The sequence below is a fragment of the Pteropus vampyrus genome, unplaced genomic scaffold (genome assembly GCF_000151845.1).
Source record: "Pteropus vampyrus isolate Shadow unplaced genomic scaffold, Pvam_2.0 Scaffold91, whole genome shotgun sequence".
NCBI classification, from domain to species: domain Eukaryota; kingdom Metazoa; phylum Chordata; class Mammalia; order Chiroptera; family Pteropodidae; genus Pteropus; species Pteropus vampyrus.
Window position 1 is genome coordinate 5,093,178 of NW_011888872.1, and position 24,920 is coordinate 5,118,097.

The window sequence follows — 24,920 nt, forward strand, 5'->3', positions numbered from 1 at the left end:
TTGGGAGGCCGCTCTTCAAAAACAGCAGGTTCATCAGAGCTGTAATCCTTAGATCTCGACAACCAACTTTACATCCCTGTCCACTTTCTGGCTTGGTGATCTTGGGTCTCTTAACTTCCTTGAGGTAATGTCCGCATTTGCAAAATGGAAACAATAATAGTACCTACCTCATAGGTGTAAATAAAATACTTCACGGGAAGTATGTAGCATAGTACCTGGCACATGGTAACTGCTCAGATATTAGAGACAGTGAATAAGTAAGTTCATTCTCTCTCCTTCCCTGCTTCCTCTCCCCGTGAGTGGTACTTGTCATGGGAAAAAGCCAGGTTTGAAGGACATGAGATATTTTTGAGTTAGTACTAATAGGACTCAGTGGCAGGGGTGAAGGAATGTGACCCAGGGGATATGATTTTTGGTCACTGGGACAGGGGACACAACGCTATGCAGAAGGGAGAGGGAATGAGAGCCATCAGATCCATTCAGGTTCATACGAAGGCATCCGCGAGACATGTGGATGGTGACATTCACCAGGCCTAAGAACATCAATATCAGACTAAAAGCAAAACAGTTTAACCTCCTCACCTCTACCAGTTTCTTTTTTTTGGTGATGTTGTTCTTCTGGAGTTTCTCAGGCTGGGGTGCTGCTCTGCTAACAGGTGGTCTGGAACAGAGAGTGGCCAGAAGCAGCACAGTGTTGAACAAAAAGCAGCAACAATACTTGCCCGGCACAGTCAGCTGAGGCCAGTGCCAGGCTCCCATCTCTCTCCTCCCCCACTCAGAGGACCCTCCATCTGGGTTTCTTCTGTCCTACCCCTCTCCCCTCTGCCCTGGCAAGAAAAGTAGCTTCTGACATTAAGGGTCCTGCATGGTGGGACCTGGATTGACAGGCGTCGAGGTGGGCTTCCGCACCACACATAAGCCGTGGTCGTCAGGAACCAGTCCCTTACCCCCGAGAGCCAGAAAGAACACATGAGCCAGAGGGGCTGATTTTAAAACCAAAGAGGAGCCTAAGCACGAGAAGGAAAAAGCCGTACTTGTCAGCATTGTTCGGAATGAGGCAGGGAAAGACCACGGCATGGTGCGAAGTGGGACTTATAAGCCAGGCTTGGGAACGGGCCCTGACGGCCACGTGCCCAGGTCATTGTTGCTGCCCAAAGGGACAGTAGGAAGCAAAGGGACAAAAGACAGAAAGAACTCCCACTGTGCCCTATCCCTCCAGGTTACAGTCCCTGCTAAACTGCTACTGTCATACTGCGGGTTACTTTTCCTTATCAGTTGTAGTGATATGGGCCTTGACATTTAATTAAGAGACTTTACAGTGGGTAAGCCTTCATGGATTCTCATATGAGTCAGCTAGTTTTGGGCAACATGAGGTTCCCTTAAATCGACTTCCAGGAGTTTAGGAAACCTGGGATGGGTAGAGGAGACCTGCCCCAGCCCCCGCCACATGTTCCAGATCCATCAGTTATTGCTCTTGGTTATGCAAAGAGAAAGGATTACCTTGATCCCCTTGTAAGCAGCAAACAAAGCCAAGTGAGAAACTTAGTACAGTTTAGAGCCGCGTTAGCAAGCACCTCATTCATGCACAAGCATTTTCCAAGTGAACAGACATTCCTGTGTGGCACAAACCATGCTTCCCGAGCATGCCAGCAAAGAACTAAAACAGAAATGAAAGAGTGCACCAGTCTACAAATTCAGAAAGCTCATACCCTGGCGTCTCTGGGCAAACTCTGCACTAAAGCGCCTACAGAATAGGGAGAAAAAAGGAAGCCTTGTCAATGCTTCCCGCACACTGTCTGTGATTTTGTGAATGCGCCTGGGGACTCTGCTTATTTTAGAGTGTGCTGGGGAGAAACTTGTTGTCAGAAGAACAATCATATCCTCCTGGATGTTGCTGGTAGTTATGCACAATGGATGCTTTGTTTCCGAATCAAGTTCAACTCATAATTTAGCCTAATAACTGCCAGTGTTTCTTGGTAGGGCAGCTTGCCTGCTGGAACGGCTTGCATTTTTGTGCTGGGGTAAAACAAGGTACCTTTATTTTCTCAGAAACTCTTCAGTCAAAACATGTTATGTAATCATAAGTGATCACTGGACCAAATGATATTATAATCACCACCGAAAAAGGGGTAGAGAGAGCACATCTCTGCAAACCCCCAGCTGACATCATAGCGGCCAAATTGAGCAAAACTGGGAGGCCGGGGCCATGCCGGTTCTCACGATTAGACGCTTCCTTCAGATTAATTATCACTTCCCAGGATATCTGCTCTTTCTTCTGTTTTAGTGGGACTTGCAAATGAAATCCGTGGGTTTCTTCTTTCACCTTAGAACGTTTAAGTGTATGACAAAAGCAAGCCACGGTCTGAGAAGGGAGCAAGGGGGCGGACGCTCGGACTACAGCGTGGTTCATAAGGCAGAATTTGAGATTAAACGTAGGGCTTGTTTTCGGGGTACACGCAGGTTGTATAATATGTCACATATTATACAGTGGATATAGAGTATGCATACAAGCACAAACATTGTGTATTAATGTATACACAAGATTGTATATATATATATACACATATATACGTAGAGGCGATCCAATGCTTTTTTCACCTTGATTTTCAGTCAAAAACTGAAAAGTAAAGCAATCTCAGAATGTTTCTTTCATATTTCACAAGCATACATTAACAGCTGTATTGCTTCAAAACTAAAGATGAGAGGGGCAAAAGGAAGAAACTGGCATCGTGGCAAATTCAGCGGGTTATAAGTATAGACCCTTTGCGGTGGTGGATTCTGCATGAACACTTAGTACTGGATGCTCATCAAACACCTGGGCTTTTGCAGAGCGCTATGAATACTTACTTGACAATTCCCTGCCTCCAAAGGAAAGCAAGTTAAAACACAATACAAGCATTAAAGGCTTCTTTCCAGGCATCTAGAAACAGTGTTTGTAACATCAGACATGAGAGGGACTGCCAAAAATTTCAAATACAGCCAAACGCTGGAGGTTTAGCATTTTTCGGGGGATCTAAATTCTATCAGATCCGGATTCCACTGGAAATGTGACTCTGAAAAGCTTTGCTGAGGTGGGAAAGAGCAGAGTGCATGAGAACATTCACTCACTTTTCAGTCCAATAAACTCTTCATAGCCGGTTGTTCCTAGCTGGCACACAGGATGGGAGAGCGAGAAGAGTAGTGAGTACCATTGGGAAACAGCAGGGAGATTCAGAAAAGTTAAGAGCTGGGAAGCTGAAGGGGTGGGGATTGGAGGTGGAAGCAGCAGAGACACAAAGGGGCTTCCTGGGGGGCAAGTGGGGCTTTCAAGAGACTCAGGTAAACAAAGGAACAGAGAATTTCCATTGGGCAAGAAACTTAAGGAGGGAGCCTGGCAAGAGAGTAAACAGACTGTATAATCAGGAGAGAGGACGATGGTCGGGCTTGAGGTTGGAGAGAGAGGAGAGAAGCTTTGCCAAGGAAGAGAGGGTGAGGGCAGGAAACCCAAGCAGAGGCCCGTGAACTCAAGCATGTGACTGGGAGTTAAGTAACGAGGTTGCCCTATTCTTGCCCAGTGCTGGGTGCAGACTGCTGGAGATCCACTCCACACTTGTGTGTAGAGTGACTACCTTGTACCCACATGTCCCCTATGGAAAAAAGCACATTCTGTGGGCAGAGAAGGAACATGTATGGTCAATCCCTGCTGTAACACCATTGTCCAGCAGTTAGGCTGCTGAAGAGAAAGTTTAGACTCACTTAAAGGTGTGTGGAGCGTCACCCTGACACAGGTTCTCGACCCACAAAAGGCTGCCAAGGGTGGCCAGGGCCCAGGGATTTGCCCATTCTCGCCTCCTTCTGGGGTGCTGGGCTGTTCCTAATTCCCAAATCCAATCCATTCTCCTGGAGCTGAAGAGCAAGGGGTGGGGCAGAGCACACGATGACCTGAGATGCGCAATAGAGAGTTCAGAGCCACGGCTCTCGGGAAGCTTCCAAAATGACTGAGGCGGTTATGAAAATCAGTCACAGCCCCAGATGAGCACAGTGTGACAGCCAACTCGTACGGCTCGGAAAGCCAGTGAGAAAGTCGTTCCAAGCAGCTTCTATAAAGATGGGTGTGCATGTGGAGAAACTCAGCTACATTTAGCCAAGAAACACAAGTTTGAAATTGTTTTTAATGTTGTCAGACACTGTTCAAAGTGTCCTTGGAGGAAACGTAGTTTTTTGCAGATTCCAAAATGTGCTATAAAATGCTCCAAGAGTTTTCAAAATATCTTGGGAAACCAAACTACTCTCGATCCAGGTTTTAGGTGAGAACCAGATAATCTACAGACTGTTTTAGAATTGTCTTCAAACAAGATCTCTCACCCCATGGATGGATTTCAGGACCTCAGTGAACCCCGTGACATTTGTGCCAAACTGCATTTGCACGTGTGCATTTTTCTGGGGGCGGGGGGCAGGAGGCATGTTTTAATCAGATTTTCAAAGATTTCTAAGAGAGAGAGTGAGATATTAAGAACTGATGCTCTCTAGGATAAGTCCAGGTTTAAGAAAAGTCTTCAAAGCCACGGGGGTTCTCTGTTATCAAAATAAAGGGAACTGGATTTTTTAAATCGTATTCCTGCGTCTTCCAGCACCATCAGTAGAGCTGCTCGGTGGTGAAGTGGAGTGGAAGGGAGTCAGGCAGGACGACTACGGGACGCCCCTAGAGAAGCCCACCACCTTAAAAATGCTCGACCGAAGCCTGTAACACAACCCCCCTGGGGGATATAGTTCCAGACGTGGACATTTTAGGTGAATATCAACTTATCTGGGTGAAAACTTGAGGTCATAAAGGATGGAGTGGAGGCAACCATGAGTAAGGTGGGCAGACTGCCGAAGAGGCCACTGCAGTAATCCAAGGGGTGGGAGTGGACGATGAAGATTTTGGCCTATACAGCGGTTGTGGAGACAGAAACGAGTGAATATTTAAAGAAATATGGGTAAAGTCTCTGTAACTGTTTAGCTCTAGTAAAGAAAGAAGGAAGAACAATTCAAGTGCAGTCCCGGTTTTCTGCTTGGGTGTCTGGGTGGATGGTGGCATCACTGACTGAAACAAGAGATCTGAGATGAAAGATCTAAGATCTAAGTTCAACTTTGGCATGTTGCACTTTGGCCATCTGTGGGCTGGCCATACTAGTTGGAAGTTCGAATGAGAAGTGAGACTCAGAGATATGACTGGGAATCATCCCCTAGTTGGTGGAATATATGAGATTCGTCAAGAGGAAGGTGTAGGGTAAAAAGAAAGAACGGCCAAAGGCGAAACCCTGAGGACCAAAAGCATGCGAGGGGCTGGAAGAGGAAGCAGAGATGGGCCCTGGGGAGAAATGGTTGGAGAGGCAAGGGAGGGGCCAGGAGAGATTGTTTCCAAAAGAGAAGTGAGGGAAGAATGCCTAACTTCACTGTCTGGTGTGGTAGCCACTGGCCACATGTGGCTACTGAGTACTTGAATTGTGGCCAGTCCAAATGAAGATGTGTTTCAGCTGGAAAATATACACCAGATTTTGAAGACCTAATACAACTAATTTTTTTAAAAAGAATATAAAATGACTTATTAATAATTTTTATATTGATTACATGTTAAAATAATATTTTAAAATATACTGAGTTAAATAAAACACATTAAAATTAATTTTACCATCTCTTTTAACTTCTTTAATGTGGCTACTAGAAAAATAACATTTGTGGCTTGTACTATATTTCTATTGGACAATGCTACTCCAGAAGAAACAGTTCTTCCTTTTAACAAGACAGAAGAGAGTGGATTGGATTAGGGAATTAGGAAGTCACCATGTCATCAGAATGGCAGGGACAGAAGACAGATGGAATGGGCTTGAGAGTGAAGGAGAGACTTGGTAAAGCCTGGATGAGAAGGGAAAAAGGGAGGGAAAGGTTGGTAATATGTATGTAAGTGTATAAGTTGTTTTTTTTTTTTTCCTTGAAGAGAGCTGGGTGAGGATGAGAAAGACTGGAATGCGTTTCTTGGCTGAGGACATTGATCCAGCTATGGGGGGATGACACAGGAGAGATGATGAGGGAGCATGGATGGATAGGAGGCTAAAGTCCAAGCACCAGCCTTGAAAAGGAGGAGGGACTCACTTCCTCTAAGAAGAGAAGGAGGGAGGTGAATGATTTATGTGGGGTGGAGGATGGGAAGCAAGACAGAAGAGAAAGAAACAAGTACCAAGATACAGTTCATGCCCAATGGCTTCTGTTTTCTCAGTGAAGGAGGGCAGGAAAGCCATCTGCCAGGAGTAAAGGGGGTAGGGTTTGGGCGGAAGATTGAGGAAGGGGCAAAAATTTGTCTGACTGCTGAGAGGGTGGCAGAGGGAGCCAACCAAAGACAAGAATGAAAATGAATGAACAGTGAAGAAAGCCCTTGTGCAGCAGGCAACATAGACTCTGATGAGGGCAATCACACCAATATAATTTTCTAGTCTGAAAATCGTAGGAGAAATATATGGGTGAAGAGCCAATGAGCCTGGAATAGTGACATTTAGGCAGGCAAAAGAAATGAGGTCAAGAGAGAGCTGATGAACCAAAAAAAAAAAAATTGGAGGTGTCCAGGTGCTGATGTCTTAAGATGAAGATCAGGTGTACTGAGAATGAGATGAGAGGAGAGGTTAAGTCACTGAGGGAGAGAGAGACTGTGGATAACAATGTCACCCACGGCACGGCAGCAGCTGTGGTCAGCCAGTTGACTTCTAGCTGAACTCCTCAGAGACAGGATATTGATAAATGAAAGGAACAGGGAGGGGTAGAATATGGTAAAACATGGCTTAAAATTCAAAGGAATGGGGTGGAGCTGGTTAAAAAGCATGCCAATCATACTTTAAACACACCCACAAAAGCACCCTAATCCACCATAACGCAAACTGTGCACCCTAACAAATGCTTCTGCAAATACCTCAGTTACCACATCACCACCACACAACAGCAGAAAGAGGCAGGGTAAATGACCCTGGTAGCATTCATTCCCTCCAAATGGAGATCTGAGAGATGTTCAGAGACTTGATTAACATAATCAGACAACTCTGCCACTGTTTTCTAAGAGACGTTCCCTTTGATGCTATCCCCATGCATGAATTTGAAGCAACTGATTACACTGTAGGAGGATGATTTCCTAGGTGTATCAATCTTTTTAAAAAATAACTTTATAGCATTTTACCTCTGAATTTTTATGTCCTGGGACATTCTTTGTTCTAAAAAACAAACTATTCTCTAATGAATGGCAGGTTTAATTCCTAAAACTATCCATTATATGGACAACATTACTTTGCTTCAAACAATATAGAATATCAAGAGATTTGAATTAAAAAATCATTTATGATGGTAGCATTAAATTCCCTTTAAAAAATTATTCAGCTTTTGGTGGAGTTACATAGCTAAACCATACGCCTGTAAAATGATTCATTTCAGTGTTTCAGGGATTAATAGATATTATAACTTCAGTTCCTTCCACCTTGTTAAAGAATAGGAAACTTGCTACGTTTTATCTGCTCAGGTCAGCTATGAGTGTAGAATTCTCACTGAATCAAGGGGTGGAGGGAAGAAGGATTTAGCCTAGAGAGAAACGCTCTGAAGGAGCAAGGACACTCCCTCTCTGTTTACTCTACACATGAGCAATCACTCTCTCAGGGTAAGGTTTGAGCTTCGCTTATACACAACATATATGTAACTGTGTGTCTCTGTACTAACTCATAGGTTGCGTAAGGTCACTCCATCATCACAAATGGGATTGAAATGCAGAATTTGAGGTTCCTATTTATTGGGAGAGGTGTCAAAATAGGATGCAGCAGTTTTGACAGATCTCAGTCTGGTAAATTCATCAGCACCTGCAAGTAAGACTGTCAGTTCCTAGCAACTCTTAGAATACAAACTCACAGAGTGGCTATTGATTAACAATGACAAAGGGCCTCTGTCAGGCCTGTGGAGCTGAGGAAAGTGCCAGGCGAGCCGGGCCGTTTTATTCCTTGAGAACACCATGGTGGGGAGCACTGTCCACTTCCCCATGCTCACTGTGCCACTGGAAAACTTGAAATGTAAATTTAATGATTAAATAAAGCATTTTTTTTTAAACTGGGGAAGCTTCTCCCAGCAGATTTTCTGTCCCTAAACACAGCATAAATATTTAGAAGAAAAACTGGGATTAACTATAGATGGTGGTTTGTTTTGATTCAGGGACAGCTATCTAAACCTTTCTCATATTTTTACAATGTCACCTGTGAGCATGTTCTTTGTTTCAGTGTAAATCTGCCAACAAAGAAGCTTTGCATGTAAAAATAGGTGTGACGGCTACAATAACACAGAATTTTATTTTCAATTATTTTTGCCTTGGGTTAAATAGATTTAAGCCAAAAAAATAAAACATTTTAATTCTTAATGGACAGATAGGTATGAGATTATAAAATCATTTAACCAAGAGCAGTCCCATAGCCATCTGGGGCATCACCAGATTCTACACGGGGTCACGCCATTTCCCACAAAGAGAAAGCCACCCAAAGGGGCTAATGAAAGGAAGGTAAATGTTATTGACAAAGAATGGATTTATAGGCCATTTTGGAGACAGAGTAATTTATTTAAACATTAAGAGAAGCAGACTAAATAAATTCAATATTCATCTACTCATTCAAGAAATATTTGTTGACTGTGTACTCTACAAGACACTGTATTAGGCACGTGGTAGAAGCCATGGTAAACACAGTGCCGATCCTTGACATACTGAGTTTCATAAATGAAATTTTCAATTCAGTGGAACTTTAAATATCTTGATGCTATGGACTCATTAAGGAACCAATATTAAACCGTTCTCATATTTTTAATGGGAAAGGTTTAAGAATGAAACTTTAAGAATTTTTTTTTTTTAAAAACCTATTAATTTGGGGGCTGAAACAAACAAAACCCCTATAACATTTCTTTATAAACCTATGGTGTACAGTTTTATTTATAGGACTTTCTTTTCACTTAAGTTCATAAATCTGTACAAATCTATTCAAAAAGAATATAGGATAATAGGAGAAGATACATTTTTAGGGCCTTCCTGATTCAGCCATAAACAGATTTAAGAAAAAGTTTAGAAAACCCTACTGCTAGAAAAGAATTCTGAGGTCATTTAGTGCAAGGACCCGTGAATTCATATAACAGGGGACCACCCTGGTCTGTTTCATTGGGGGTACTCTGGGGATTTAGGATATCATAACACTGCCTGAGGAAATGCTGTCAGCTCCTGCCTTATGTAACCATATCTATAGCTTTTCATATACTCTAAAATTAAGAAACATTACAATGTCTAACTTTTGTGTTATCATCTCTCCATCATTCATATCACTGTCCTATTCTGATGACCAAGCAGAATGGTGTCAGAAGTGAGATTAATGCCAAGGAACCCCCCGGAGCCATTGCTGGATACAGCCAGACATTTTCCAGGTAATCACTGGATACCTGCTGAGGTTTTAGATATAAGAAGAAATACGAGGGAGCTAGTTTTGCTTCGATTCTCACTGGGGTAACACTTTTTGTAAAAGTCAGAGATTCCAGAACTAAAAAAAATACAAGGGGAAATGAAGATGCCAAAGGGTTCAAATGTTGGAGAGGTAATGATAATAATAACCAAGTCGATATAAAACTATCATAACTAACCTTTGCTTTAAAAATGGCCAAGGTGGGAAATTATTTTAAGCAAAAAAAATTTAGCTATGAGGATTTCTATTTTCAAATATGTGCACTAAACATTTCCCCTTACAGGCAGCTGGACCTTATAACTCTGTCATTTCGGAAAAAAAACATTAAAGGACAGAAATTTTAAAATGATTTTCTAATTGTTCAGGGACCCCATTTCTAGAAAGCAAATGGTATTTAATTAAGACACAAAGCTTGATTGTATAAAAGATTTAGTTCTTGAAACTTCCTTCTAGAAGATGGTTGTGTACATGTTACACAGCCAGGTAAATATGCTGAATATCTAAATATATCTGATAAATTGATTACTAAAACTATATATATCATAATTTCTACATTTTTTCAGAATTCAAAAGCAAACTACATTAAACTTGTGCTAAGACAATATAATTTAAGTGTTAAAAACTAACTTTCCTACTTTAGGCTTTTTTTTTAAAGAAAGAGATGACCTTCCCTGAGATAAGCAGAAGAGGCTCCAGCAAGCCCAAGGCCTTTCTGAGGAAACAAAAAATATGCATCCACTCAGTTTTGAATTTTGAGTTGTGGCCATAAGTTATGCAGCTTCTGTGGTGAGAAGACAGGGGCTGAGGAGGAAGTCTGAACCTCTCCTTTTAGTAAAAAGTGGAAAATGCTAGAATAAATAATGTTACAAAGATGGGTAGATACAGAAAGGGTTAAGTCCTATATTCTATTATTCATCCCCGGATAGATAGCTAAAAGCTGCAAGCCTGAGCATCTGTTAATAAAGGACCTTGGGAGATACAGACTGCTGACTCAGGGGCTCTGAGAAAACAATCTTTGAGCTAACTATGGCATCCACTTAGAAAAATAGAAGTTAGTGAATATTTACCGGCCCACTTCCATAAAACATAGTTCAATTCGCCTTTATTTTGTATCTTATATGATAAACTTAAGTTTTTGTCTGAACACAGTTTCGAGGTTCCAATCTAATATATCAAATAAAAATCTCCATTATTACCATTCCCCAAGCAGATGGCTAATCTAAGCAGTTCAGTGAGGAGACAGGGACAAATGAGCCAAAAAGCAGACATTTAAAAATAAATTATCATCCGTGGCCCCACCAGGTCCAACTAGAAAAATCAATGGCAGTGGGTCAGCTCATTTGGATTTTAATAAAAGAGCACAGTCCACACTTGGAGATATTATTAGATTCTATCCATAAATTTTTAAAAATATGCCTTCGTGATTCACTTCTGTGGTGATCATGCAGTTAACACAAATGCAAAATTGGGGTTGCATGATTCATACAAAAGTTTGGATATTGACACTAAACATGTCTATAGTTGTAAGTTTCTAATTTCTGTTTGTTTGTTTGTTTTTGTGTGAAAATAAAAACATCTGGAGATGGGCCAAAGATGTTTAAACATTATTTTAAAAATATTTGGGAATATCAACATGTAATATGAATATAAAATTTTAATTAAATAAGTTTTAATTTTTAGTGTACTAGTGTCTTTTATAAGGTGATTCTTGTGGCACCCCCAGACAGTGGTATAAAGGCTATGGTTCATCAAAACTGTTCCACTTAGCCTGGGTAAAGTTTTAAATGTCTAATGATTCTTGATATTGATTTGTCTGCATTTACTGGCATCTTTAATGCCTGTATACACACTGTTATGATACTGGTATTGCATACCTGTATATTCAAAGGCGTTTACAAATGATAGTAATTACTGTTTAACATTGAAATAGCCTGAGGTTCTTTTCTGTAATAACAACACCAGTTTCTATCAGAAAAAAAAATAAATAAATGAGAATGAGCTAGAAATTTCCCGAGTGCCCTTCCATATCTACTCTCCACCCTTCTCCTCCTGCTCTGTGCCCTCCGGGCCAGCCATTGCAGAACTGCATCAATGGACTCTGGCCCTTCAGCTTCTGACTGGATGCAGCTCAAGGAGGCTCCAGATGGTGGACAAGGTGAGAGGAGAATGTAGTTGGGCATTTATTTCCCTGACACTTCCTTGCTGGGACTCAAGTTGGTTACCTTCAGTCCTCCCCCTCAGGTTTTAGCTCCCTGAAAAGGTCCACTCCTACAGCTATGTCCTCCACTTTTGGCAACAGCTTTCTCCCTTCCCCTTCAGGCTCCGCATGGTTATGCTTTCCAGCTGTTGCTATCCCCAAGGTGCTGCCCCATCCCTGTTGTTTCTCTTAATCCTGCTCAAATGTTTGTTAACAGTTCCTTCATTAGGCTCTCCCCAAATTTCTGCATTTCGGAGTATTGCTTTTTGTTGTTGTTGGGGCCACAACTGACACAGAGAGCTCAGGCTAAACTTGAAAGACTTAAGTTATTCCTTTCCCCGTCTACTGATTTTATGAAATTCTACCTAAGATACTATGTGTCCTATATTTTTATATACTTTGAAACCACTTTTAGGGAGCTTGCACCAAGAATCAAAACCAGAAATGACAAAGATTTCTGAAGTTTTAGACAACACTATCCAATGTAATGTTCTGAAATACAACATACAATATGGTGCATCAAAGACAGCAAAAAACAAAATGCCTGTTAAAACAAGGCGTAAAAAGAATTAAATTTAAAAATCAACATAACCTCACAGTCTTAAAAGAAGTTATTGGTTTTTCTATTTTAGGTCTCTAATAATTTAAGCAACCCCCAGTGGTTATGGGGAACAAACTAGTGTGCCCGCAGGGACAGGAAAACCAAAGTGGAGCGTGGGATCTCTTGTCAAAAAACAAGGACGATTTCAGAAATACACAGTGAATGGTATTGTCACAAAGCCACATACACCAACCCAAAGAAAGTTCCGCTAAAAACTAGTGATGATTTAAACATGAAACAATGACAACAAACCATTCGTTGCAATCAGTTGAACCTAAAGAAAGTTATACTATTACTTCAAGAAATAAATAATTGAAACTATACTTTAGAAAAGGAATATATACCACTAGTAATCAATTAACTGGTACTCAGTTTATCATTAAAAATGAGGTTAGAAGGAGCGAAAAATTAGTTATTGATTTTTAAAAATATGAATTGTTTAATCGATATGCCTTCTCCTTCTTAAAAATTCAAGTTATTAGTATAAATTATTAGATTCAAGTTATTAAATATAAAAAATATTTTTCCTTTTAAGTTGACGCTATGAAATGCCAAATCTTAGGTCAGAGGACAATTGATAAAAATAGAATTTGGACTGACCTGAAACTTGGGCCTCTTGGGGGAGATGTCCCTAAAAGTTGACCTTCCCCTCCCCATCTTACTGTGTCATGGTCATCTGGGGGTTGGCCAAGCACAGTCAGAGTATTTCTAAGAGTCTGGGAGGAATTCACAGGAAGGTGGGAAGATATAAAGTCCCCTATGAGAATGACAAAGTTTCTGTGCCTGGCAGAATCTTTATTCCACAGGGGCATCGCCTACATCTCAGTAGGCATTTGGAAGACTTGGGAAGCTGGTCCTCAAAGAGGATATTGTGTTACCTCCTACTTTATGTTTCCACTTCCACATGTGTCTGTATCTTTTGCCATAACAACAAATAAAACCTTTACATCCCCTGTTGGCATCTTCCAACATTCATATTACTGTCCAGTTATGCAAAAGATGCACATAAGGATAAGAATCCTTGATTGTCCTGCCCGGCTGAGGGTGATATGGGCATGGACCAGTTACCACTGTATATTGCATCTCTCCCTCCTTCCAAGTGGTAGTTTAAAACAATTATCCTTGTCCTATCCTCTCTTCACCACCATCTATTGGGCGTGGTATGGTGGTTAACATTATTAGCCACAGCACCTGAGGAGATTTACCTATTCTGGACAGGAAGACTTCATAACTCCCTGAGATCTTGGATGTGGGGCTGGATGTAATAATGATTGAGACTCTGAGATGTCTCTCTTTGGGGAGGGGATAACTACATTTTCAATCATATGTGGAATAGTTTAATTTGGAGCATTTTAAGAACGTGTATGTGGCAAGAAAAGGGTGGAGTATAGTAGACATTTGCTGTTGAGTCCACTGCTGCTAGTCTATAAATTGTCAAAGGTTCATATATCTTAGGTCATAGTGATTGATTCGGTATGACCTGCCAGAGCCAATAGTATATCATAAGACGTTTGTGGGGCCTTGTGAAATCAGAGGCAGTTTTTTCCTGCTGATTTTGAACCACAGAGACTGTAAGATCCAGGTACTCCAGCCATTTTTCTACTTGAAAAATTGCCATAACCCAGAGAAAGCAAAACTGAGATGGAGAGAGAACAGAATTCTGGCAGTAAGATTTGAGTTCCCATACCAAGTGACACCTGAAGTCACCGTATTCCTGGATTTCAGGTGTGTGAGCCAATGGGTTTCTTTGCTTAGGCCAGTTTGCATTGGGTGACTCACTTGAAAGTAAAGACCTTACCTTAAAAATCAAAAAATGATATAAAAATCAAAAAATGATATATAAATGAGGTGTGACCTTGATAATATATTGAGAGAAACTTCATAATTTTATAGGCAACTCTAGTAATCTGGTACTGAGCAAACTTTAGGGATTTTGTCCCCTGATGAGTTTGTGAAAAGAACTGTTTTTACCAAAGTCATAATATAGGATTTTTGTACCATTTCTTATGCTGTGATGATGGTAAGCATTTTGTTTCTCAAATTGCTCTGAAAAACTATGTTTTCCCTCTTTTGATTTTTTTTTTTCTCAAAAAGAACTTCCTGACTTTTTAAATATTTACTCAATAATAAATTTAAGTTTGCAGATGGATAAAACAGATATTACTTTATGAGGAAAAATGGCAAAGTAAGAGATGAAGTCAAAAGTTGAGGTCAAGGGGGAGAGGCAGGTTGAAGCTGGGAGCTGAAGAGGCAGGGGAGGCTTAGAAAGATTGTTCTAGATCCGAATTAGATGGAGTCAGCTGGGGATGAAGGATAGCACTGTGGGTCAGCCCCAAGTGTTTAAATGAGGTCTGAAAACATGGATTCTCAAAACTGGAAAAGCTTTCAGTGACTTTGCTCAGCCACATGCCACAAGCAGCAGGAATGCTCACGGGCTGACCGAGGTCTGGGGATGGGCTGGACAAGTGTGCCGGGGTGACGAAGGCAGGCTCCCCAGCATGCTAGAGCAAAATAGAAGTGGGTGACCAGGACACTCGATAAACACCTGGAAGGGATTATATGTTTGTGGGATTAGCCCAGTATTCCTTTGAGAGCAATTATAAGTTACTCTCAGCTTTCCCCTTCTCAAAAAGATTGGAATTGGAGATCGAATGACTTCTGAAGAATAAGAACTCATAAGGTGTTGGAAATTGTATAAAGAAACACAATCGAAAGCTTCATGGCTATTTTAAAATCAAATATTAAAGTCACATTAGAAATAATCTATGATGCCTTAAGTTTTAGCAATTAGGAATTCAGTTGCTTAAAAAAATAATTGATGTATAATGTGCAACTGCCATCAAGGCATTGTTCACAATATGAAAGATGCCATACTCATCTCATGGTTTCTAATGTAGAGAGGAATTTAAACTGAAGGTAGAACTGCCTAAAACATTGGTAAAAGGCAAAATAGCTCCCTGTGCAGAGTGGGTGTTCAAAGCTCCTATCTCTTGTGGCCCTCGTCTATTTGTCTCCCATTAGTCTTATGGGTGCATGTCTTGGCACAAGAGTTTAGAAAAGGCACCCAGGTATAGGCAGGTACCTGCAGGTATACACACGAAGCAACAATAAAGGGAAGGTCCAGGAGACCCTCTGCCTGTCCAATCAGCAGGGTTTGAAGCAGTCAAGGGAACGGCGTCAAGGTTGACAGTCTGGAATATTCCCAGGGAGAAGCTGGGTGTTGCCTGGCCCCATGTTCCTGATGTCTAAGACCCCCAGCATTTTTCTGTCTCTACCTTTCCTTCATGCTCGGGACACTGGAGTCCATGTAACCCATTTTGTACCCCACCTGAGGACTCAGGTAAGCTGTCTGCCTGACTTATTGTTAAGAGTTCTCCCTTTCTCAAGGGCTCCTGCCCCATCTTCCCTTTCTCATCCTGCTTTCTCACAAATTTTCTGAAGGCTCTGCTTTGCCTGGTGTCACTTGATATGGGAACTCAAATCTTCCTGCCAGAACTCTGTTCTCTCCCCATCTCAATTCTGTCTCTTCTGCAGTTCAGAAGCTGCCTACAGTCCTATCTCTGAGATTCAAGTTTCTCTAAAATTACTGACAAGGACTAGTGGAGACTCCTTGTTCTTGGTTTTGATTAGGATTTGCACCCATGGAGGCTGCTAACTCAGACACCACTTCCTGCTCCTTCCCCATTCACCCCTTCCTGGTGTGGTCCTGCTTTGCTCCCAGCATGCTGTGCAGCTGGCATCCTGCTCTCTGGTTACAGCCTCCTGTGGGAACTGATGCTGTCAAGGCTTTTTAATTTATCAAAGACTTTGCTATTTATAGAAAGGACTTGATTATTCTCTGGACCCTGTATTTATCTTAAAATTGTTTTCTTCACTGCATGTTTTCTTCACTGCATGTTTTCTTCACTACGCCCTAGTGTGAATTATTTTCTAAAATGCCAGTAAAGTACTAAAATAACTTCCCCTATATCTCATAATACCATGAAGCATTTGTCTTGAAAAATAAAAAGCAATCCTGTGTGTGCTATGAATGACAAGTTCCTAATCTGGCATGTTGAAGATAAGGTAGCTTCAAAATTCTTAAGATTAAAAATTCTTCTTAGGGTTCTCTCTACTATCTTGTCTACCACCTGTTCCTAAACTGAGAAGCATGAGATTTTTACAGACCTTCCCAAAGAGACACCAGGACCAAGAAAGGTTCAGATGAGCCTCAGTTTAGGTTAGAAACCAGCTGTAGTATTTGGAATTAGGAATTTGTTTACATTTCTACATCTCAGTGGCCAGTCTAAATCACAGTATGATGAAGTACTTACTGGTTGTAGAAATCAGCCACAAATCAGCTTGGAATAATAGCCAAGTCAACTCATTACATAATGGTATGTGAAATTGAAAAGGTTAATTAATTTCTTTTTCAAAAGAATGTTTAATTTAGGCCAAATGTTTTCTTAGAGTAAACTATTTAAGTAGGAGGGTTATCCATGCACTTTTGTGCAGATACGTTCTTTTTATTTTTAGAATTAGGTCCTTTCAAATTATTTCTTTTTGGGGGCCACTAAAAATCTACGTTGAAAGCAAAATAAATTATAATTTACAGACTACTATAGGAAAATCTCTCTCTCTCTATTTTTTTAATCAAAAGAGAGCTCTGAATCTTCATAGTAATATCTAACAAAGATGCTAGGGAAGAATTAAGGTTTTTTTGCATTGGATTTTTTTGCAATCTTCCTGCCCGTCGCACACCCCTATTTATCGAGTTTAACATCTGGCACTGAACTGAAGCAGGAGCGGGAAAAGACATTTTATTTCTTTGCATCTAAAGTCCCACCTAATAGTAAAAGTTGATAGATCATATTTATTGAATAGTTATTATTAGGCAGAAATCCATGCTGAATGCAAAAAACAACTTGAATCTCATCAATTATACACTTGAAACCAAGGTACTTGTGACAGCTGAACCCACGTCAGTGTGAAGAGCCCACAGAGAATTCTTAGACATCTTTGAGACCCATGAAATTCTTTTTAGATATTAGATAAATATTTATTCAATATTTATCCTCCTCAGTATGAATATGATAAATTAATAGTAGTAATCATGAGTTTTCTTTCTTTTTCTACAAATTTTAAAGTGTTAGACAATTTCTCTTATCAATTACAGTAATAACTTATAATAAATAGCACATCAAAAAGGTCTAAAATAATACCAGCAACCTTCCTTATACACAGAGGATCCAAGACAACAAAATCAAATTCATTATGCCTGGAATCGCCAAACACACCTGAACAAATCTGGGCAGGTGAAGACATAGTAACAGTAGATACAACAAGTGATACAGAGTAATGCACGGACTCTGGTTAGAATGAAAGATTATTTTTCTCAACCCACAAATATTTCTTCATGACCTTAGAGGCCTGCCCTCCTTCCTACCTCTCTAGTCAGCATCCTCTCCATCAGCCATCACATTCAGGACAGCAAGGAAAGCCTAGTCCGAACAAACCTCAGGTATATTCCAGTCACATTCCATAAACAGCTTTAGCAAAGTGCAACCTACCCTTTGCCATATATTGAGAGCTACAGGAAGCATCCCCCAACTTAATCCTGTGTACACGTTAAGACTGTGCATACACATGAAAGACTAGTTTAAGTAGTAACTTTGAGGGCAAAGAAAATGCACTCTGGTTTAAATGAGTTTGTGAACAGGTATAACGTATGCAGACAAACCTGGTGACACCATACCTTTCTTCCATTGAAACTTCTTTCATCTGCTGGTGTGGTTTGGTGCCCTCCATTTCCCTGATGCTCACAGCGTAGATCTTGGTAGTGTAATCAATGGCCTTTTCTCTAGCAACGTCACTGTCATAGCCTCGAACAACAGAGAGAGATGGGGAGTGGAGTTGGTTTGCTGCGGCTCAGGAGGGATGTGAAGATGGCACGGCTGGGGCATGGCAGCTGGGGCTCACCTCCATCCTCTTCTGCGTCGGTGTCCGACTCCTCGCTGTCCACCAGCTTGCTCTCCTGAGTCCCCACAAACTCCCTCGTCCAAATCATCAAGGCTGTGTCGGCGCCACCTACCGTGAGCAGCACAGAGTCGTTGTGCAGCCATCTCACGTTGGTCACATGTGCACTGTGTCCCACATACTTCTTGAATTTCGCATGCTGGCCCTGTAAAGCCAGAAATTGACCATTACCCCATGTTGGAGTCTCATTATTCCTGTCTCTGTACTATTTCATCCATGTTATTCTCTAGAGTGGCTTCTACTGGATACAAATGAAACAGTTTATTTATGCAGCATTTTTTCTACATTTCTCTGGAATGTAAGCTCCATGAGGACAGGGACTATGTCTCTTTTTTCCTCTAACATGTTACCTGGCTCATCATAGGTGCTCAATAAATAGTATGTGAGGAAACAAATGAAATGTTAGACTACAGAACCTATTTCTGGGAACATAAGGAAGTGTAAAAAGGTTATTTCCGTTCCTTTCAAACATCAAATATGCATTCTCCGCAGGTCTCTAGTGTAAACTCCCGATTGTCAGTCTGGCTGACAGTTGAGATCAGAAGTGTTCTCCCAGTTATTCCCCACAGTGGTATTTGTACCAAAGCCCAGACTATGACAGAACAGCAAGAGACTTCTCATAATCCTGGGGCCTCGAGTAAGATTTAAAACATACACAACAGTTTCTGCCATGGACACTGGAAACAATTTCTAATGCTAGAAACACCCAAATAATTTATTAAAAAACAAAATATGCTCCTTTTCAACAAACATGGGTGAATAAATAGGACCCAATTTATTAGTAATTACTGCAATCTCTTCAGAGTGGCATGCCCAGGTCACACCGCCTTTATCCCCCCAGGTGGGGAAGGAAGAGAGCAAATGTGAGTCAGCGGCTCACTCTGGGGCCGCCCTGGCAAGGGGTGGGAGCTGACGCTGGCACCAGAAGCCAGCTTCCATTTCTGGCTCATGAGCCACGGCCTGGTAAAAACAGCTTCAGCAGCAGCCATTTAAAGACGGAGAGTTTTTCCACCCTCTCAGCAACTCCCAGGGAATACCTTACGCAATGCGGGAAGTCATGTGTACTTTCTGAGGTCATGAGAGGGCCGTCAGTGTCCCACATGAAAGCTTTATTCAATAATTGACAAGAGGCTTCCAGAGGGTTTTGGACTGGTGTGCTGGAGAACCTGAAACCTCCACAGGCATGCGGCAGGAGACAGGTGTGGGAGGGCGCATGACTTTAGAACTCCTCAGTAGAGCTCTCTCTGTATTTGGCCGACCCCTATCTGACAGCAGAATGGAACCGCCCAATCCTCAGCAGAGTACTGACTGTAGAAAAGTGAGGGAAACAAACAGGTGGACAGCATTTCCAGGAAACCCTCCAGAGCCACGAGTTTGCTAAGGGAATAGGCAGAGCAAAATAAGGATTTTCAAGGAAACCCACTGTGTGACCAGGTGAGTTCCAGAAGGCATGAAAGTAAAGAGGACAGTCACAGTGGCTGCAGCCACTTGTCCTGCTGGTCCTCCTGCTAGGAGCAGGAACCAATTCATTATATATGCTGCAAATGCAAGCCAGTTTCTTGAGAGGGAGAGAAAGTAAAAAAGCCTGAGATAGGCCTCTCTATACCCTTATTTATATGAGGGGGCACAGGGTTCTGGACAGGATAGAAGAAAGAATCCAAAAAGAAAGGTTTAGGGGTAAAAATATCCTAAGGTGATCAGAATCTTTACAGAGGGGAAAAAAGTGACACAAAGGAGTAAGAGAAAGGGAAAAATTCTGAGTCACTGAAGCTATCTGACAAAGCCAATATTCTCCCAGCCAAGGGTAATTCAAGATTCTCAGAATAGGAAGTAAGATCACTGCTCCAAGGAACGATAAAGGGAATTCACAGTTATTAGAAGTTTCCAGGAAAGCAGCTGCTCCCCCAGGAGGAAGAGGCTGGCAAGGATGTGTGGTGGTTCTCTTAGGGCCTTCGGAATGAGCCTCCTGAAGACCTGGCACAGCCAGTTGGATGGGCTGTTTTTCTGGATCATCATGCCAAATCGTGTATTTCTGCTACACGCATCAGGACTTGCTACCACAACCCTCCTCTTCCTCTGACTGCTGAAAGAATGGGGAGTCTGAGATATGTCTCCAGAGTGCTGGTTGTTAACCACTTTTAGGTGAGAAATTCCTGAGAATCTGATGAAAGCTGTGCACCCTCTCTCCACATTCACATTTCACATAGTTTCTCTGTACGTAAAATTTTACTGTACAAGCCTCCTCTTTGAAGAACCACTCTCTTGAGCCTTTGACATTCTGAGAAAGACTCTTAAGGGTGGGTTTTAAAAATGTAAATGACCTGGTGACATTTTAACCTCTTCAGTGTAGTATTAGGGCACAGCTTGGGAAGGAAAGGGAGGCTGTGGGAAGCAATGGGCTAGCTACACAGATAGTGTCAAAGGACAGAATCGCATGTGGTTTAAGGCCCTGGAAAATGGGTGGGCTCTGGCAAAGGAGAGTCTATCTCATGGAGGCTGGAAACAATACGATTGTCAGGGGACTAAGGATCTCAGTGAAAATATTTTAAACTGTAAGACTGAATATATAAGGACCCATAATTGTCATGGAAAGAAAAATGCCAGGAAGAGATGCCTAATAACTCATAGGAGGAGAGAACAAGAAAGAGGGCCAAGAAGAAGGCACAATCTTAGAGTCTGACAAACGGGACTTGAATTTTGGACACAGAGAGAGCTGTGTGGTGATAAAATTTCATAGTTATCACCAAGACTTGACTACATGGAGCTCAATGCTTGGAATACTACAATGGGGTGCTGTCAATCCAGCTGGGCTGCCATAAAAAAAATATGACATGTTGGGTGGCTTAAACAACAGAAATTTGTTTCTCACAATTCTGGAGGCTGGGGAGTCTAAAATCAAGGTGCCAGCTAATTCTATTCCTGGTGAGAGCTCTCTTCCTGGCTTATGAACACCACCTTCTCACAATAGGCTCCTTTCCCGCTGCCCCCCCGCCCCTCGCCCCCGTGTATGTGTGTACATGTGCATTCATAAGCGCAGAAAGAGAAAATGAGCTCTTTGGTGTCTCTTATAAGGGGCATCAATCTTATCAGGTCAGGGCCCTACTCTTATGACCTCATTTAGCCTTAATTACTTTTATAAAGACTTTATCTCCAAATACAGTTACATTGGGAGTTAGGGCTTCAAGATATGAATTTTGATGGGAACAAAGTCCATAGCAGGTGAACTTTGTCCAACATATCCAGAGTATTGGAGGAGTGTAACTACACCGCTGGAAATATTCGTCAGCTCGGGCCTATGTATTTGGAAGGGTAAGTGTGCAAGAAAAATCGGGTTAAAAAAAGAGGAAGAGAAGTAATACTATCAAAAGAGTTTATATTGGCCAGTGGTTTTTGAATACTTTAAACTATGAAATAATTTCTTCAATCAAATCTTGCACAGTAAAACTCAAGAATAAAAAGATAACACAATCCAACTTAAAATAGTAGATAAAAGATCTGTACAAACACTTCACAAATGGCAAATAAGCAAATTTAAAGTGCTCAGAATCATTAGTCATCAAGGAAATGCATACTACAAACACAATGAGTTCACACTGTCTACTCCCCAGGGCAGCTAAATTTTACAAGTCTAACAACACTGAATGTTGGCAACTGGAGCTCTCTTACATTTTTGGTGGGAACGAAAAATGGAAAAAGGTCTGGAAGTTTCTTAAAAAGTTAAACATACATTTCTCCCTATGACCCAGAAATTCTACTCCCACGTATTTACTTAAGAAAAAGAAAATATATGCCCACAAGGATTTGTCCAAAAATGTTATATCAATAGCTATGTGGATAAACTGTTATATTCATACAATGGAATTCCACTCAGCTATAAAAAGGAAGAGATTATTATTACACACAACAACTTGGAGAAATCGCAGAAACATCATCTGAATGAAAGAAGCCACACACAAAACAGCACTTGATTATTCCATTTATATGAAATTCTAGAACAGGTAAAACTAACCTATGGTGAAAAACGTTGGAATATTTTTTTCATGAGGTTAGAATGGGGGTAGAGACTGATCCAGAAGGAACATAAGGAAATTTCCTGGGGTGATGATAATGTTTTATATCTTGATAGGTATTTGAATGACATAGGTGTGTTTGTCAAAGCTCATCAAAAAGAACCTTAATACCTGTGCATTTAAATTGCATATAAATTTTACTTTAAAAATACCATAAATTAATGTTGGATTCTAGGTAATGATATGCATGCTGAATCATTTAGGAGTAAGTATCCTGATGTCTACAATTCACGTTGAATTATAGACTCTGGGTGTGGGGTTCTAGGAGTTCACTTAAGCTGTATGCTTAAAAATTTTTATAACAAAGTGTTGGAAAAAAACGTATATAAAGGTCAATGTATAAAACACAGAACAGAGTGGCTCTAGCTCAAGCAGAGGTGGGACTCCAGAACCCATTCAGTTGGCCCCTACTTTGTTTTCTGGGGTGGACCCTGAGGAACCTCCTGGAACTCCGGGACACAGCTTGACATTACTGCTAAAGACAGCACACCTGGTCAGGCCAGGTAAACAGATGATGAATTTCCAGGCCCAACAATAAATCTAGCATAGGAGCATGATACAATACCAGTATGGGGATTTCAGCTATCTGGCTATCTGCCAAACCCTTAGTCTAATAGTTGGGCATCATTAACTTCTTGACTTTTCCTACTGAGACTCTCATTTCAAAAAAATGTAGAAATAGCAAAAAAAAAAAAAAAAAAAAAAAATTGCTTCATAGGACTGAATTCTGATCAAAGAGCAAGAGCTGGTAAGAGACAGTGAAGTGATAGACCACTGAGAGAAGGCCACCAGGTAGTTTTGAAAGTGAAGGGAAGGCTGGATGGAATTAGAAATGAATCTTAGAAAAGGCTCCCCAAAATTATTTTCTGACAAGATATTAACAAATGAAGAAGGACAGAGGACGGCATCTGAAGATACCAAAGTGGCTGCAGAGGGAACTGGTGGGTTGTTTTAAATGTACGGATGACAAAAGGAGGAGCGAATAACCAAGGATGAAAACAAAAGTCTTGCACAGACAACTTTACTATAGTTTCAGGAATGTTAAAGTCAAAAACTATGACAATTGCAAAGGTTTTCATGTATACAGGGCTGAAAGAAAAATAGAGAAAAGTTAAGAACACTTCTTTTAGATCAGATGGTTTAAGATAAACAGAAAGCAGATTTACTTATTTCTTCTATTAAAGAGAATGCTCTTCAAACCAGAAAGGCAAAACAGAGCTCATGTACTTCAGTACAGGTGCCTTCAAATGTGACCACAGAAATAAGATCAGTAATAGCTGAGGAATTTAGAAACCAGGAGAGGTGATACCAAACATAAAAATGTTCCAGTATCCAAAAGGGAAAACAAGTAGAATCTAGCAAAATATTGATTCGTGAGTTGATGTAATCCTTGGAAAATTCTAGGGTGAATTATTACACAAAACATCGATAAGCACATGAAAAAGGAAGTAATGATTACTAGGCAGCAACAGGGGTTCACTGTGAACTATCCCCATGTCTTTTACTGGCTGGTTTGTTAGAAGGCGGGATTAGGGATACTAGAGACACAATTAATCTGGCTTTTAGCAAGATATGTGCCAAGTCTTCAGTGATGTCTTGCCGAATGAGAGAGGGAAATATGAGCTCCCTGACAGCATAATCAGATAAACATAAATGTCTGTAACTGAAGAACTGTAACGACATGTGTGCATTAATAAACAGAATGTCAAACTAAATGGGGGCTCTTGGTGGTGGTGTTTGGTTGTTCTAGTCTACATTTTGTTTTCTTTCCAGGATATAGAACTCATACTTGTGAAATCAGAGAATAATGTGATGTTGGAAGGGAAAGTAAATACTTTCAAAGAGTATTTAAAAGATGGTGACAGTTTGGAACAATGAGATAAAATAAACAAGATAAATCTTATTTGGCACAAATATAAAGTTCTGTACTAAGAGTTTAAAAAGTCAATTGTTTGGGTACAAGATAGAGGATAACCTCAACATTTTTGGCAGTGACATCTACGATTCAATTGTGTAGTGTGGCAGCCAAAAGAGCCGATGCCTTTTAGTTTGATTTAAAACAAATATAGTTAAAACAAGAAGAGTCCTACGGTACCCTGAGCCGGTCAGATTACATCTGAAGCACTGAATTCAGTTCCAGATGAGATTGTTTAAAATGGAATTGATAGAATGGAATGTGCTTAGAGGGAGGGAGAGCTAAAAACCATGTCACATGGCTGAGGGAACTGAAGATGTTTAGGCTGGAGAGAATGAGACTTCAGGGAGCCAAATATGATCCTCCTATATACGAAGGCTGCTAAAGGACTAGAATTATTCAGTAAGGATTCTGAAGGTAGAACTTTAGCTAAAGAGAAAAAAATTCAACTCAATATGTAACAAAACTTGTTTTTAAATTTATTATTATTATTAATGTCTACAACACCTGGTCTTCCTAGGTGGTCTCCCATCCAGGTACTAACCAGGCCCAACACTGCTTAGTTTCCGAGATCAGACATCAGGCTTGTTCAGGGTGGCATGGCTGTAGACCATGGACTGTGGCTCCATGGGGGCATGAACCCAGG

General features: G+C 40.9%; 1 protein-coding gene and 1 pseudogene across 1 annotated transcript in view; both read right to left on the bottom strand.

The window, feature by feature from the left end:
- The window catches only part of EML6 (echinoderm microtubule associated protein like 6), a 274,207-nt gene that overhangs the window by 22,161 nt on the left and 227,126 nt on the right, over positions 1-24,920 (bottom strand). The window contains exons 27-29 of the mRNA XM_023532868.1: positions 18,233-18,434; positions 18,009-18,135; positions 583-661 (exon numbers count right to left, since the gene is read on the bottom strand). Of these exons, the coding sequence (XP_023388636.1) occupies positions 583-661; positions 18,009-18,135; positions 18,233-18,434 (408 nt within the window). The remainder of the gene's footprint in view (positions 1-582; positions 662-18,008; positions 18,136-18,232; positions 18,435-24,920) is intronic.
- Positions 24,770-24,885, bottom strand: LOC111742347 (annotated as a pseudogene).